The sequence below is a fragment of the Taeniopygia guttata genome, chromosome 1A (genome assembly GCF_048771995.1).
Source record: "Taeniopygia guttata chromosome 1A, bTaeGut7.mat, whole genome shotgun sequence".
Classification (NCBI taxonomy): Eukaryota; Metazoa; Chordata; class Aves; order Passeriformes; family Estrildidae; genus Taeniopygia; species Taeniopygia guttata.
In genome coordinates this window covers 39,538,510-39,556,168 of record NC_133025.1, presented here as the reverse complement: position 1 = coordinate 39,556,168, position 17,659 = coordinate 39,538,510, and the positions used below count along the sequence as shown (strand labels likewise).

The following is a 17,659-nucleotide window of genomic DNA, read 5'->3' as shown; positions in this document are numbered from 1 at the left end:
CAGTTAAGCTTAACCCCTGTGGAAGAAAGGCATTGTGGTCTGCACCTCTCAAGTTGCCTAGAGTGTGATTTCCCAGATACAGCCATACAGGCTTTCTCAAGTTTTGTGGTCTGGAAACAGACATGGCACGCATCCTGCACTATCCCACAAGTTAACATAGGAATAATAACGGGGGTTGTTCATGATTACAGCTGCTTTATATTTTCAGTATTTCCCTCAGGGGTCTTAGAGACAATAAAATAGAGTGAAGGAAGTTGTGCAGCACATCTATATCTTGTGCAAGATCTATATGAAGAGCAGGTTCCACCACAACCACCACAGAGGTCACATTTCAAGAGAGCATCCTGGCAGAGATACGAGCAGGCTTACCATTTACAGGATTCTAGTTTCACAGAATGAATGCTCATTGGAGGTAAGAATTCAGCCTTATTATTTAGTGAACTTTCTTTGGTAAACCCATATTCCTTAAAGCCAAATCCACATGGCACAAGGTTCCTACCAACCAAATGGTTCAACTACAGGATAGATTACACTATCTTATATTGCAGTGTCTCATCCTGCTTTATAAAAAGACCCAAACCACAAAAAAAAAAAACAAAAAACCAACAAACCCACAAACAAAAAGCCCAAAACCAAAAAACCGTATGACACATAACCCAGACTGATTTTTCCTCTCTTACTAGTGCTGTAAAGGCATACATATGTATATATATAAAACAATTTTGTAAAATAGCATGTAAGTATAGTTAAGGAAAAAAAAATGAAGTAAAAAAATCATCAATTAAAGCAACTGGCAGGGTGAGGTGGTAATAGAACACTCAATTTTGCACATTTAAGTCTAAGGCTGGCAATTGTGGTATGGTAAAAGTCACAATGGCTTATCTAAGTCTAGCATTGAGGCTTCAAAATGAGAGGCACTAAGCATATGCATCATTAATACTGACAGAATGAACTTCTATGGATTTTGCATAATTGCCATTTTTAGCAGACCAACATAGTTAGTTTTAGCCAGTTGCACTCTGTGTCTATTTCTAGAACATCAAAGCACATTTCATTGAATGCAATCACAAAATTTTAGCTTCTACCTACAGAATTATAAGGCCACAAACATTTGTCAAACATGATTAATTTTTATTTACTGGGATCACCAAAAATATATGACTTCTCTACTCTTTTTGGCACTTTCCAAATGGCATACTGCACTCAAGTTCAGGTTAGTCAGGAGACCGACAATACACAATGATGACAGGTGCCAGCATACATAACATTGAAAGAACTGCATTATTTACAAGCTCAAATGGTCATTTCACAGATAAAAGGGAGAAAAAGCCTTAATTACATCAACCAAGAGCAAAAGCCATCTGATTAAAAACAATCAGCAAAAGCTCCATTTGTTCACATTGGCCATCTCTTTCATTTATTCATATTTGTCAAAAATTATTCTAATAAATGAATAAAAGTGTCTTCTTGCAGACTGGCATTGTGAGGAACCTTGCATCACACCAGCTAAAATGCCCTCTTCAATGCAGTCAACTGCTAAAATGTCAATAAAACAGCATAGATTTATTACTTTTTGTGTCAAAGTATGTAAAATACAATGACTTGACAGAATGAGGCTATTTCACAATTAAAATTTATTATTTATCACTTTTTTCAATTATCCAATATACATCTTAACTACCCAACAGAATGCAGACATTGCATTTACTTGACAGTAATCCTGTCATTGTCCCTTTCCCATTGTATCTTCTCACTGTTAAATAAAAGAGATGGTGTAAGGGAATAAAATTATAACTTTTAAAGAAAACCCAAATAATTATTTAAACAGCTGAAAAATACTGATTTGGGGCAGGAAGGCATTTGGTGTACATGCTCACTGTTATGTGTATTGACCCATAGGCAGGAATTGAGAGCCACTGGTAACCTCCCAATTTCTGTCAGCAGGTTTTGCAGTCATACACGCACAACGACATGCTCTGGCAATTTTACAAAGCAAAAAACTGTAAGTCTGCATGACAGCAGACTTGTTTGAAGGATAAAGAAGTTATTAATAAATTTTAATGAAAATACTTGACAGCCTTGGGGATTAATAATGGGATACAAAATACCTTTCTCCACTTGGTCGCCAGTTTACATTCAGTCCAGGTCAGTAGCTAATGAAAAGGTGCTACATGACAGCTACTGGTCTGCTCTGGAGAAATGAGCGGGTGGTCCCAGCCCAAGCCCTAATGGAGATCTCTGCATAGATGCACTGGCATATTTATGGCATTTCATCGCAGAGACTAACAAGACAGAATCATAAAACAATCAATGCCAATCTCCTTGCTGAAGAAAATAACTTGAACATGATTGAAAACACTTTAATAATTGATTTGGAAGACTGGCTGATATTTGCCTTACTGGATCTGGACCAGTATATAATGAGAACAAGCTTCCTGGAGTTTTCCATTAATAAAGAAAACTCTTCCCTGTCTCATGCCCAAATATAGATGCATTGCCCCTGCTTACCATCTTCCATCAATACCAACAAATTAAATCTGAAAAATAAATTTTAAAAGTGCAGGTAAGGAATACAGGGCTCTTATAATCTAACACAAGTTGTCCCGGCTTTCAGAAATACCTCACTCTCCACAAATCACACAGGCTCTTAATCAGAATGGCTGGGTGCTTGCAGTTTTGGAAGACAAACTGTTAATTGTTTAAATATGATTTCAGGAGCTTGATTTTTAAGACTAGTTCTTTTCAGTTGACTGCAAGAGGGTTTTTGTTTTGATGGTTGCTTCTTCCCTAGAGACCAAAACAATATATCTGTGCTTGCTAATATGGTCAGACATACAGCTTATCTAGGCTTTCATACAAATGAAATATAAATTACTGTTATGATCACCAGAACAACTGAAAGAAAGCCAGCTAAAGGCAGTTCATTCATTAGTAGAAGACTGTATTTATCCTTAAAATATTAAAAAGCTGAGAACAAAACTAGCATTTTGATATCCACCCCAATTTTTTTTCCTCACTTTTCTCGTAAACTGCGCCAAATTCATGTTGAGGCAGCTGCTGCACTTCAGGCTGCTGGAGGCCCAGGGACCCTGCAATGGTAGTAAAACTGGGAAAGACTAATACAGCTGAGTAGCTCTGAATAACTGAATAATCTGGAAACTATGATGACACAGTGGCAACCAGTAAGGTGGTTCAACAAATTAGGTGGTCTCTGCAATTGGAACCAACTTTATATGACATAAATATTCTTCATTCTTCAAAACTTAGGAGGGTTTCACCAGTAGGACACAGACTTCATTCTTCAATATAGTTTTACCAACTTTAACTGCTAATAATGTGATTACTTAAAGAACTTGATTTATGCCACAAATGCAGTTGACTGTCACTCTCCACATCTGTTTTTGTTTTTTTTTTTTTTTTGGCAAGCATTCATATTTTTAATAAAATAGATTAAATTATGAAAAGATTTATTGATGGAAGTTTGATTAAAATGTGCACACTGAATAGAGAAAAACAAGTATTATGTTACATGTTTTTTTAATTCTCTCTAGAACATTTTAAAGTCACAGACCATTCTGTGATAGTAAAAAAGTTTGAACTGAACCTGTAACTTCCTTTCCATGTTTAAGTTATTGCAGACCTGCATATCCTGTTTCATAACCAGTTCCTTTTGCCTCAAAGTTGTGAGGCAAAACACAAATGGTGTCATACTGAGTAAATGAGTAATAAATTCATCAAAAGGTTTTACTTAGCTGGACTAATGAAACAGGAACTATAGAGTTGCACCTTACACTGATGTCATCGACATAGGCAAGCTCTCCACTCTAGGTCTAAATATTAGTAGTTCAAAAACAACTTTAATATCTAGCATTTAATAGCTAAAGGGACTCTACTTTTTTCTTTCATTTTGCTGTTATTTCTACAACTCTTCCCTCTTCATTCTGAATTACAATACAAATGTCTTGTACCAGAATTTCTATGTGAAATTCCAGACCAACTGAAATATATAGGACTTGGATTATTAACATCAAAGGTCTAAAATTTATCTCAGTTTCTATACTTCCTGTGCATTAAGGAGACAAATCCTGCCTTTTCATCTCATCTTTATTAAAATAAAAGAATAACAACCAAAGATGGCAGAGAAGCCATCTCAGCATATGAGAGCATGAACTGGACTACTCTGGAGGAAATTACACTATAAATCTTTATCTACCAATTCAAAGTAATTCACCATTTATTAAATTTGATATAAATGTGGAGAAACTTTCTCATTATTGTCCAGTGTGACACATCTACACAACTTGGTCCTTGTGGTTATGACTAACATTCTCTCCTTCCCAGTCATTTCACTGGACCAGGGTCCTCACATGCACAATCCAGTACATTGCATACTGCTTGCATAACCTAGCTGCTTTTGGAAATAAGCCTTGTTAGAATCAATAACATCAAATCTCTTCTTTTAGTTTAATCTTCTATTTGCACTTTAAGTGGTTCACTTCCATCTTAATATATAACATTAGCCCTCCTTCAAACACATGCAGATTTTTTACTAGCTTCACTGAGATACTACTGAAGTCAGCATGATTCTTCTATGAGCAAAGGTTAATTGAGAGAATAGCAACATAAACTGCGTTCTTGAGTATACATCTGCAGTGATAATTAAAGGCATGATAACCAGAGGGTTGAGATTGAAGCAGTGCCCATTGACTTTGGTGGGAATCTACTGGACCATAAGCATTTTTGAATGTGACATGACTGCATATGAATGGACACGTAGATCTAGAAATTAAAGCACAGCTCAAAACTTTACTGGCTTGGGACATGACTGAGACACACTATTAAGATGATATTTTATTCAAGTATTATGTATCAAATTAATCAATAGTATATTTAACCTATTTGACATCCATTTTCTTGGTCTATGTGTCTCCTATCACCAAAATCATTCTTGTTCTGTTAAACAATTTAAACCAATATAGAAAAGAAATGTAGGTGTAAAAATTTTTTCCCCTTGGAGCATTTTTTATTTGGTTGTTCTGTTGTGGTGGGTTTTTTTTGTTTGGTGGTATTTTTAGATAGTGTATCTATTTTTAGTGCTTTTTTGGAGGTAACTTGAAGTCTAGAAGGAATTTACCTCATTACACCACTGTTTGAACCGAGAAACATTGTGTAAAGTCTTAAGTAAACTTTTAAAGAACAGGCTTCATTCTATACCTTGTGATTTATCTACTGTCTAGACCCCTATTGAAATATTCACTTCAGCCGTTAAGCTTTGAACACTTTGTATTAAAAATATGTAATAAAATGTGAAGAAAATTTCAAGGTTAGTCCCTTTCTTTTCTGTTCCGTCTTAAAACACGTTTTATATTTTCTGATAAAGAGATGTATTAATATCTACTCATATTTCACTGGCCAGTCGGTAGAACAAAAATTCAGTATTTTCACATGCTGTTTTCACTGAGTTCTATGAATTTCTTCTAAGCTACATTTGGCCTATTTTTCCACAATTACTGACAAAATTACTACACACTGAGTAACTACAGCAGCTTTATTCAACCATGAAATAAAACAAAAAAGATCTCTCTTTTGGTGGGTTAGAACTAGATGAATTTTAAGGTTGCTTCCAAACCCAAAGCAGTCTGTGATTCTTTCATGAAAGCAGTTCATTCTGTGTCAGTGATGTTGTCTGTAACAAGCTTTAAATTTATGTTAAGTAAAGTGAGAAGTTTAGGGCTCCCTCTTTCCTGTCTACACGAAGTTAGAAACACGATACTGAAGATGAGATCCCTAAAGGAGGGTAGTGAGGGGTTATGTGCTTAAATACCTGCTCCAGAGTCATTTATGAACTAGACAGATATGGTATATTTAAATGAAAATATTCTGTTTCACAATTAATTCTATTACAGCTGGCATGCAGCCAAACACATGTCCTAAGGGGACTGGAAAGTATATTTATGGATGCAATACTTCTGGCACACAGCCAGCCTCTGAAGAAATACAAGCTCAATAGATGTCAGCTATTGAAATTTCTGTAGTTCGGAAGTCTTGACATTCAGCCTGGACGTGTTAAAGCTCCAGATACACCAGATAACCAAACCTTTTTAAAAAGGGCTCACACTTCTGAAGTCAGTAAACCTGATTTTCCCTACTGAAGAGGGAAACCCTTTCCTTTTAGCCCCTACAGTGAATTGCTTGCAAGCTGGAAACAAAAATGAAAACAACTCACATTTTGCAAACTCAGAACTAAATACAAACTGCACACATATCAATTTTAACCCTCAAAAGACTTCAAGTGTCAAGAAAGCTCAGAGTGTCCATGCCAGTCTCCAAAAACATACTGACTACAAGACAGAAAAGCAGTAGTGGCTGTTGCTTGGCATAACTTGATTTCTTAGGCAAGGCATTCTCATGGACTCGATGTCATTTTTATATAATTATTATGTGACTTTAATTGAAATATCCAATTTTCATTAAAAAAAAAATTCTTCCTAGAAGCAGTACTAGCATCCAAGGGACATAATTTCCCAAAATGAAAAACCTAAGAGCTTTGCTGATCTAATTAAATTGACCTGTTCAGAAAATGCCTTTTCACTAATTAAAGATTTCTCTATGTGTAGGCATTTATTGGCCCCTTAAGTATTACTGAAAATATTTTTGTTTGCTTTAAAGAAGTTGATTACTGAAAGAAGAAACTGTTCTAGAAGATCATGACTAGATTTAACAGAGCATTTCAATTGCTATGTCTTAAAGACAGTCAAAATTCTTTTGACATCATGACTGTTCTACCTCATTCCTGCTTTCTTCCCATTTGTATAAATTTAGAGAGACAGGAGAAAAAGTAGCAATGAACCAGTGACATTAAAGATGACAATATGACAGATTTTTCCAACAGAAATGCAAATATTCTTTCTGTGCTGAAACACCAGCAGCACGCAATTACAGAAATTGTAAATGTTGAATTAGTCTATTCATCTACACCATTCTCCTTTTCCCCTGCTGCCCCATTCTTTTCTGTTTTTCCTATCTTCCATTTATTTCTATGTTTTCATTTATTTATATTTATTTTGAGATGTCAGTCAAGCACTACACCAATTACTGAATACAGTAGGGTATTTGATAGCAACACTCTGAGTAACTTCACTACTAACCAAAAATGCCAGGATACTTCACTGGCCTTCTGTTTTGTCAGACGCATAAGCAACAATCAACTGCAGGAAAAATAAGGTCACTCACTGAGGAGCAATTATCACAAAACTTAAGAAAAGTACTAAACTTCAACGTTGACACTTGAATGTCACAATCCCATTACTTTTATAGTAATCCAAAACACTGCCTGTCTCTATCATGTCTATGACCACATTTTCCCAATTCCCATTTGAAGAAAACATTTTAAAATAAAATATTTTAGATTACAGGGAATCTTCTAGGATGATTATTGCTGAATTTAATAGTTGGAGCTCCAGCACCAAAATTTTACAAGGAAAAGTAAAAAAAAAAGTTTCTTACAGTACTTTGGGTGATTTTCCAAGTCAGTAAAAAATAGGAGATTAACAGCACTGTGTGGAGCCATGTAAAATTCAAGAAAACACTGTGCAATTTCTTCCAGAGAAATATAGCAAAGCCTGCAATTCCTAGATGTGACACACTAAATGTTACAATATGAGGCTGACCCTAAGAATTTTAGCAATTAGAGCCACTACTGCAAACTATGCAGGGTCATTTGTGGGCTCAACTTCACTCAAAACAGACAAAACAAAACATTTATTTGTAATTGAAATAAAGCTTCTCAGACTAGCATGATACTGTAACAACCAACCACTGACTGATGTCAGAGGCCAAACATTAGGAGGGAGGGTTTCTTATTCTTCTCTTTACGACTACTAAAGTGAGAGAAAGAAAAAAAAAAATAAAAGCCTTACTTGTAAATTATTTTTTTAGCAAGACAGCCAATGCCTCTTCTTCTTGAAGGTTTGCTCATATAATGGAAAACTAATTACAATACATGCTCAAGGCATCACCTGGCACTGTCATTTTTGACAGTAATTTTTATTCTAAAGCTGAAACCATTGCAATTTTAAAGTCTTTCAAAAAATTATGCTTTTCTTTGTAATGTAGAAATAAATTACCTAAGCAAGGGATGACGCTCAGATGCTCAACAGGTTACAGGTCTGAAAAACACATAATTCTAAAGCACTACAGTTCTAAACACCTACATGTTGTTTCAAAAATAGAAAAAAAGGAACAAACCTAAGTCCCAGACAACTGGCTATTTTCCAATTATTCTAGTAACAGAGCTACTAATCATGATTGTGAACCACTAAATTATGCTGTCCTAACATATTTTCAAGAAAAATGTAGCTTAGTGAGCTCTAATTCTTAGATATAAATATATAGCATCAAGTAATATAGGAGATAGGAATTTTTTGTAACTTACAACATTAGGTAGCAAGACTGTAAATTCATTAGCTATTCCTCTGGAGCTCTTAAGCTGGTCTGTTTTTCCTGTATATACAGCAGCATGCACGAGTCCATTTGGGCATTATTTGTATCTTGTCCAGCCTAAATGATTCTCTGATTCTATGTGATGCTGCTTTCAGTAAACATTTATACTGGCAACAGATTTAAGAAGGCAGAAAAGCTGAGGTTAAAATAAGCCACTTCGTTGGAATTAAAGTAAGGAAGTAAAACATAGCTGACTTTGTGAACTTTACAGGTCTGACTTTACTGCTAGGGGGTTCTATATTAGAATTGCCTTTGGCTGGAATTTAGGAACTTGTCTGGAAATTACCTCCTCTCCTCCCTTACACCCCCAATTTCACTGACAGAAAAAAAATCCTATCTATATTAGCACTTACATCTACCCTTCACTTCATCAGCGATCTCACATTTTTCTCCTAGAAAGAGACACAGAGAAGTGTTATTAACAGTTTTGTCTCAGCACCTATCTTCAGAAACAGGTTTGTATAAAGTTCAAAGGTTTGATTCCAACAGCAAAGAGGCCTTTAACACATCTCTAACATCCAAAAAACTAACTGAAGTAGGCTTTTCTCTTTCCTAAATTTATAGACTGAGAAAATTATCATTAACCCAGGTAGTATATATAACAAATAAAATATAGTAAAATATAGCAGAAGAACAAATTACACTGGTAGATGAAGTTGGGATTGGTCTGAAATAACTATGCCAAAGGGAAAAGCTCTAATCTGAATCCCAAGGAAGGTTATGAAAACTTTCAGGAAGCATGTCAGTTACAGCAATTATATGTTTGTAATGGGAACTAATACTATAATAGTTCAGTATGACAGAAACTAGACAAAATTAATTTTGTGAATCACTGAGCAGACAGTAACCTGCAAAACTGATTAAGTGACCAAAATGGTGACAAAACCCACATATTTTACTGCCAAATCTATTAATCCGTTTTTGTGTTGAATATTTTTTCAGACCTGTAGCTCAAAGAACTAATTGGAATTAATGCCAATTTTCAATAAATCAAAGATAAGTGAACTTTATTTTTCATTAATGAAGTAACCATCAGAAAAATATTGTGCCATCTGTAAATACTTTGTCATCATAATGTTCCTTGCTATATATTTATGAAATCCTGAAAGTAAACAGGACATCAGCACCATCTTTTCAGCTTATACTGCTGTCAATAGAATGGACATCAACCCTATCTGTACATATTGCCATGAATATGAGAAGCAACAATAATAAAGACAAAAGCATCAAGAAATAATAACAAAAAAAATGAAGAGAATAGACTAAAATTATGGCATAGAACAAGTATAGGAAAGCAAGTGTGTGTTGCAAAAGGAAAGGTATTTTATTTCCTAACATAGTGCTATATTCAGTGTCCAAAGCTGTATACAATTCTTCTCCTTGCTGATACATGCTCTTCCACAAGCACAGCTCAGATGCTCAAGGCACAATCCACATCACACATATCTTCCATTTATATCCCCTGAGAAATGCAAACAGTTCAGTTCTACAATAAGGACTCATGCAGATTTTTCATTGCTTCCTTCTAAAAGTTGGGATAATAACACCAAATTTTAATCCTATACCTGCACTTTTGTAATGAGGGGACAGAATTTAAAAAAAAAAAAAAAAGTAGCAGCTCACAATGTTTGTAGGCTTTGGGAATTTTGTTATTTTGAAGAAAAGTGTGAGACCTTGTTTCCCAGAATCACTGTAATACTTTCCCTAACAGACCTCGTATTTCACACACTCATCTCTCAAAAAAATTAACCATAGAACTACTGGGGTAGGGGAGTTTGTGTGCTTAACATACAAACAAACAAACATAAATTTAGATTTTATTAAGAAAACTCTTTACTTCCTCTCCTGGCCAGGCCAGGGTTAATTTTTGCAGCAGCCATGGCCAGGACCCAGTGGTTATTCTAAACCAGCTCCCCATCCAGGAAAGGGGGAAAGGTGTCGCTTCTGGATCAAGGAGCATGGTGGCACAGTCGGGTATTGCCAGGGGTTCTAAGCATTCCCACGTGAATTGCTCGCCTCTCTCTTACACTTTGCTATTAATAGTGTTGCTCTTACTATTTGTTTTCTTATTTTATTACTGTTTGCAGTAAATTGGTCTTGTTTTAGCCCATGATCTTTAATTTTTGTACATCCAATTCTCCTCTCCAGCCTGCTGCAGTGGAATGGAGAGGGAGTAGTGAGAGCAAAGTGTGTGGTTAGGAGTGTTACAGTGGGAATACTAAATTGGGAAATACTATTCCTAAACCACAACACTTCCCCACAGCAATTCCAATAAATTAACACTTTTGTGTGAAAGATCTCCTAAGAAGAAGCCTAAGTAGGATCTCCTAAGAAGAATAACACTGACTTTCTGCTATTACTCTTGGGTCCAATGTACAAAGATATCCGCTAGAAAAGCAAGATGAATAAGGAAATCTTCTTGTACAACCTATTTGTAGTTCTACTCTAGAAGAAGGTAAACAGTGGGTGCATACATTTGTCAATATCCCAGCAATTTTAACAGTAACTGAAAATTACTGTCTCACAAATAAAACCCCCAGTGCTGCCAAACTCCTTAATTAAAAGGAATAATTGAATCAGTGTGACAAAAAAGGCAATAAGCAATTTTCAGGACAAAGCCTTCCCATCCCTTTACCTGACTTACTGAAAGGATCTGAGATCACTCCCCAGGAGGTGCTGATAAACTCACCGTGAGAGCCAGCAGTTTTCCATAGGTGAGGTGGGCTGGGATGTGGTCACTCTTGGATCGCAGTGACTCCACATACCAGTGCTCTGCTTCGGGCAGCCGGCTCATTCTCATATAGGCTTCTCCTGCAAGGTCAAACAAATGCTAGTGAAAATGGCAAAAATTTCTCAAGGTTTTCATAATTTGTTTACCTCATTATTTTCTATGTTTTAAATGTGCAGAGATCTAGAAAAAGTGAAGTGATTTGAACACCTGCAACAACACACATGCACAAAAAGCCTTGGAGAAACTTGAGTGAGGAGATTAAGTTAAAGCCTTATTAGGGCTGAAATAGCATAGCTGAGATAAAAACTATTGTTGGAAAAAATTGCCAGAGAGAGCACCACTTGCTAAGCTTTAGTCAAAAGTCTCAAAGTAACATAAATCTTACCTCATCTACTTTAGAAAAGCTACTTCTTTTCCATAGCTCTACATTGCAAAGCATGGAACAGCAGGGAGTACATGTAAAATGTTTGCATTTAATCATAATAACACAAGAATCAAAAACTAGGGAAGTTTAAGAAAACAGTCCTGAAAGTATATTGATGAGAGGGACAAGACATTAACAAACATAATCTCTGAATGTAGCTATATTTAGTTATCTGCCACAACTTGTTTAAATTAAAATATAGCGTCCATTAGTTTAAAATGGCTCATCTTATGAAGTGACATACAAAATGACTGAAACTGGACATTTTTCAAGGTGAAATCCTTTACAATGAGAGTCTGAGACAGGGAATGCTGAAGAACAATATAAGAACAGAATGTTTTATGCTTATATACATTATATATTAGTGTTAGATAATTGTAGTCACAAAGTTTTTCTCAGAAAAAGTTTAGCATACACAGCAAGAAAGTCTCCTTCAAGAAGCAAACAAATTTCTCAAAGTTTGGAAACAATCAATATGAAACAAGTATGTAGTGGTGAAGAATATCAACTTCCAGATTAACACTCTGCACTTGGACAGATCTTTCACAAGGACTCTGGATATAAACGTGCCCTTGCCTACATCAATGATAGCCTGAAAATGCCAATTGAAGATTCAGGATTTCATCATCCCAGCAGCTGGACCATTTCTAATAAATGACTAAGTATCTTCCAAAAATTATGAAGTCACAGGTTATCAAATACTACTATTGGAAGATCAAGAGACTACACCTGACCCAAGTAAAAATCAGCTAAGGCTGTCTCCAGGTGAGCCACAGCCTCCAGTTCTGCATTATATGAAAATTAATAACTGTGAAGGTACCAGGGAGACACAGGAACCAAAGAATCAAGATTGAAGCCAACTACCATACCCCGAAAACTTGGAGAAAAAGATTCTCCAAAGCCGAAAAATAACTAAATCATAGCACGGGAGATACTTTTATCTCTTGATCTTGTTTAAAGAGGTTATGGAAGATTTTCTTCATAAAAGAAAATTGGACAAGGCCAAATCGGATTATTTTTTTTGGTCTCTGTCACCAGAGGAGAAGGATCCCAGGCAAAATGTGGCACATCAGTTTTAAGTTTCAGGAGTTAGGGCATGATGCATGCAAAATGACCAAACTTCAGACCACAGAGAAAATGAGCATGATGTAGAGACAGAAGTAATGCTAAGCCAAGGCTAAGGGAAACCAATATGATTATTAAGAACAGACAGACTTTTTTCAAACAAGCCTGCTGTATTTAGAGGCTTGCATCCCTGTTTGTTCTAAATCAAAGATCTACATATCTTCCTAAGTCAAAGTTCTACATAGCATTTCATACTCATGCACTGGTCTGGATAACTGATAACATACATAGAACCACTTAAGTAATTCTGCTGCTATTAAAAAGACAGAACAATTCCCTCTAAAAGAGCCCAGGCTAAATTAAAAAAAAAAAAAATCCAAAAGGGTAAGAAACCCCAAAAGAACATGAACATCAAATTCAGTGATAGTAGCATCACATGTGATCGCTTCACTATATCAGCACTCACATATAAGTGACACAAACAATATACTTTATCTACAAACAACAATGTCATTAAGTGTTGAAAGGATGGAAGAAGCCAGAAGTCAAACTATATGGTCCTCTCAACTCCTCTCCCCAGCTGCATGCTTTAATTGCATGCTTTTACTTGATTGCATACTATTTTTTCCTCAGGTCCTTGCTTCATTACCATAAAGTAAATGAGGAATCCATATTGTCCTTTTCTTTTCTTCAAGTGGAAAATTCCACCCCAACCTGGAATAGCTTGGCAGAGTTTCAAGAATTAACAAGATGCTTTAAGAGTAAAGTAAGCAGCCCATAAGTGATGGAGCTATTATCTGTGGGTAGTAAAGGCTGAATATACTGCCAAATATCAAATGGATCCAGGGTTCTCATCTATTTTTCATGATGGATTCTGATAGAAGGAGACTAAAAACTTTGGACTACTTGGAAATTCAATTTTTAATAGATCTTAAGAGCTCAATTACTTCACAAAATAAACTCCTAAAACTTTGAGGACATTTCTGAGCAGGGAGACCTAGAAACAAAGCTACAACATGTCAACCTAAATACCAAACTGTAAAGAAAGAAACTGCATTCCCCTGAAAATCACAGATGAAAACTGGGAGGAACTACTGACTTCCCTGAAGGAAGGGAGGATCTGCAGAGAGACCTCAACAAACCAGACATGGGCAATCACCAGCCGTGTGAAGCTGAAAAGGGCAAGTGCCAGATTCTTCACCTGGGATGAGGCAACCTTGGATGTGTGGGCAGATCGGGAATGAAAGGCTGGAAAGCAGCGCTGCATAAAGGGTCCTGGTCCATGACAAGTTGAGCATGAGCCAGCAGTGCCCTGGCAGCCAGGAGGGCCAGCCCTGCCCTGGGGACATCAGGCGCAGCATGGCCAGCTGGGCAAGGAAGGGGATTGTCCTGCTCTGCTCTGCACTGGGGCAGCTTCACCTCAAGTGCTGGGGGCAGTTTTGGGTGCCACGATGGAAGAAGGATTTTAAACTACAAGAGAGTGCCCAACAGAGGACAATGAGGATGGTGAAGGGCCTTGAGGGGAAGCCATATGAGAAGCAGCTGAGGTCAGCTGCGCTGTTCAGCCAGAGGAGACTGAGGGGTGACCTCATGGCAGTTATTACTTCATTTGGAGGGCAAAAGGATGGGCAAGCACTGATCTCTTCTCTGTGGTGACCAGCAACAGGACCAGAGGGAATGGCCTGAAGTTGTGTTTAGGTTGGATATCAGTACAAGTTTCTTCACACAGGGGGTGGTTGAGCACTGGAACAGGCTCCCCAGGGAAGCAGTCACAGCATCAACCCTGACAGAGTTCCAGAAGAGTCTGAACAATGCTCTTGGGTACATGGTGTGACTTTTGGGGATAGTGCTGTGCAGGGCCAGGACTTAAGATTCAATGATCCTTGTGGGTGTCTTCCACCTCAGCTGACTGTGTGATTCTCTGACTCTTTGCAGGTAATTCTCTATAGCTGAACATTTTTTTCTGAGGAACCTGTATCAAGAATTCCTATATTATAAGTGATTAAAACATAGATTACTACAGAAGGAAGCACCGTTAAGGAGCCTGTTATAAATGCCATCTTCTAAATTAATAAAGAAAAAGTTGAAAATTGACAACAGCTCCTACTACTAGAATAGAATAGAATTCTATGGTCTACCAGAATTATAGATCCTTCTATTCTATACCAGAATAGAATCAAGCAACAGGTAACTGAACCATTAATTCAATCAAGTGAATTTATGCATTAGGGTGATGCAATTTAATAAGAGCTATGCCACCTTGAGATAATTTTCCATCAAAATGTCACAGAAAACATTTATGGATTGATTGCTATAATTCAGGATGCATTGTGTGTCTGAGATTAAAGTAAGAAAAATCATATTTGCCATTTATAATCATGCATTCTTATAAACTTGCAACACAAATTATTTAGGCATAAAAAAGATAACAAGAATGTCCATTGGCAGAAAATATGCAAACACGTAAGCAGATTTCTATATTTACTTTAACAATTACTTCTTTAGCAAAATCTTTCAAATCTCATGCTAAAAGTTTGAAAGATCACAGACAGACACTTTATTAATAAAACTTGTCAGATCTGTAAAGTTTAACAGAGGTAACAATGACAGAGAAAGAAATTCATGGCAGTGAAAACCTTAAGCTATAAATGGTCAGTTGTTTCCAGTCCCTAATCTGTATAAACACAGATATGTGCAGCATTTCCTGCACAATGAGTGGTGGCAATAATTCAATAGACGACTGGAATAAAATGGGACCAATCAGTATTTCGAAACTACTTCCAGCTTCACAGGGTAACTAGCTCAGTTAATATTTTCTGGGCTTTATGAACCCATTTCTTGTCTTATTAAATTAAAAAGATCATATATTAATAAACTGTAATTCTCATTTACTAATGTAGTACAAGGAAAAAACATGAATATGCAACTAAAACACCATTTAAAGAAGTGCATACTAAGTTCATTAACATTTCTATTAATACTTCCAAAGAAATGAGAAACAGGATATCTATCACCAAAATTAAAATCCCTATACTCAAGTAGATTTTATTTGCCAAAGACAAGTTGCAAAACTACCATTCACCAACACTATTTTCCCATATTTCCTCAGAATCTTTGGAATTTACAAATAATCCTTTAAACTAAAATTAAACAAAATCCCACAAAAATAATAAACTAGCCAAAAACTCCCCACTAAAATCATGCCAGAATATTACTTATAATTAAATATATTTGATTAATAATGACTTAACAATCAGTAACATATAAGTAATAATTTAAACCCCATAACAATCTTAATAAACATTAAATATTTATATTAAATAATAAAGCTAATAAAAGATTAGTTTGCTAGCAGCCATTTACTCTAAAGGCTAATTTACTTGATATTTAAGTGGAATGTTTTTGTAAGAAAAATAAATTTTAAAAAAGAACACAAGATTTTCCAATACATACCACATATTGTTGAAAAGCAAAATTAGGTAGCATTTACATGAATGTATGTTACATGGTTCTAGCTTAATAGCTCATCTGTTGAGTTAATGATTTTTCTGTTTCAGGTGCAATTATTCATACCAAGCAAAGGCCATATCCTGGTGGGGAGCATGCCAGACTTTCTAATCAGAAAGTACAATAGAACTGTGGATGTAAAAGCACTGTATCTCCACAGGTGCAAGGTACCCGTACTTTCAGATTAAGATAATCTCTCCAGTGGTTCTCCTTTTAGGACCCCAAAAGACATTGCTGAAAAGACAACTGAAAAATTATCTCCATAAAGGAGGCAATGTAGGGTAAATCTGCCTTGCATCATCCTTGTATATGCTAATTATCTGCCTCTCCAATTTTGAGGTAGTAAAACTGTAATATAGAAAACATAACATTTGACATGGAGAAGACACTCCATGACAAAACACGAAGGAAGATGGAGATGCCTTTTTAAAATAAAAATCTCTAACATAGACATTCCATCAGGATTTAAATTTAACTTTTCCACCATTTCTTTTAGTTAGGAGTATAAACAGTTAGAAAATGATGGAGAGATCTGTGTCCCTGTGTGTCACAATACCACAAGGAGTTTCTGTCCTTGATAATGCAACCGTGCAGCTTTCTTGTGCAAATCAAGGCGGCAGATGTGCTTACCATAAAAATGCACCTCTCTAGATATACAACTTCCCTCTTGCTTCCCTTTGGTACCAGTGCATAAAATAACATAATAAATCTGGAAGCACAGTTTGATGCTATACTATACTGACGTATAAGATATACTGCAATAAATTAACAGTTTTGGTTATAGGTATGCAGTGCATGCACATCTTCCCTGAAACAGCTGAAGCATGTGAACATAGTGAGCATCAAGTTCTGCAGAGACCAAGCATATTGTGGGTCAATTTTTTTTCCTTTTACAGAATAATCTCCTTGAAGATTTCAAGGAATGTATTGTATTTTATCAGGGGTTTTGATAGATGGGAGTCAGTCCGCATTTACTTTGTCTGAACAAATTCTTATAAGCCTCAATTAGCTGAAGCAAATCCTTATCTGATTTAATTAGACCACTAAGCTACTTTTGAAGGAAAATACCTAACGTAGAAAACAGATATAAATGAAGAACAAAATAAGATCACTTGAGCATGGAACAGCCTGGACATTACACAGCTGTTTCCTGATGTACAAAGGCTTCCAGTGAAAGAAGTCTATTGACAAAAATAGAGGTATGGACCTCACACAAGATAGGTAATTTCATTTTCATGCCAGTATAGGTTTCTTTAAAACTCTATTAATAGAACTACTTTCCATTAGAATCATGCCTAACTGGGATCCCCATAGTCCATTTTCAGTATTGGACTCTATTTTTGGTCTGCAAAAATAGAGTTAAAAATCTGTTATGATTATACTTACTTTCATATAAAACCCTGCCTGTTTAAAATAAAAATGCATTTCAT

General features: G+C 36.0%; 1 protein-coding gene across 3 annotated transcripts in view; it reads right to left on the bottom strand.

The window, feature by feature from the left end:
• Positions 1 to 17,659, bottom strand: part of TMTC2 (transmembrane O-mannosyltransferase targeting cadherins 2) — a 267,444-nt gene that overhangs the window by 80,999 nt on the left and 168,786 nt on the right. For all 3 annotated transcript variants that reach the window (XM_072923133.1, XM_030260616.4, XM_072923134.1), the window contains one exon: positions 11,192 to 11,313. In XM_072923133.1, coding sequence (XP_072779234.1) covers positions 11,192 to 11,313 — 122 coding nt within the window. The remainder of the gene's footprint in view (positions 1 to 11,191; positions 11,314 to 17,659) is intronic.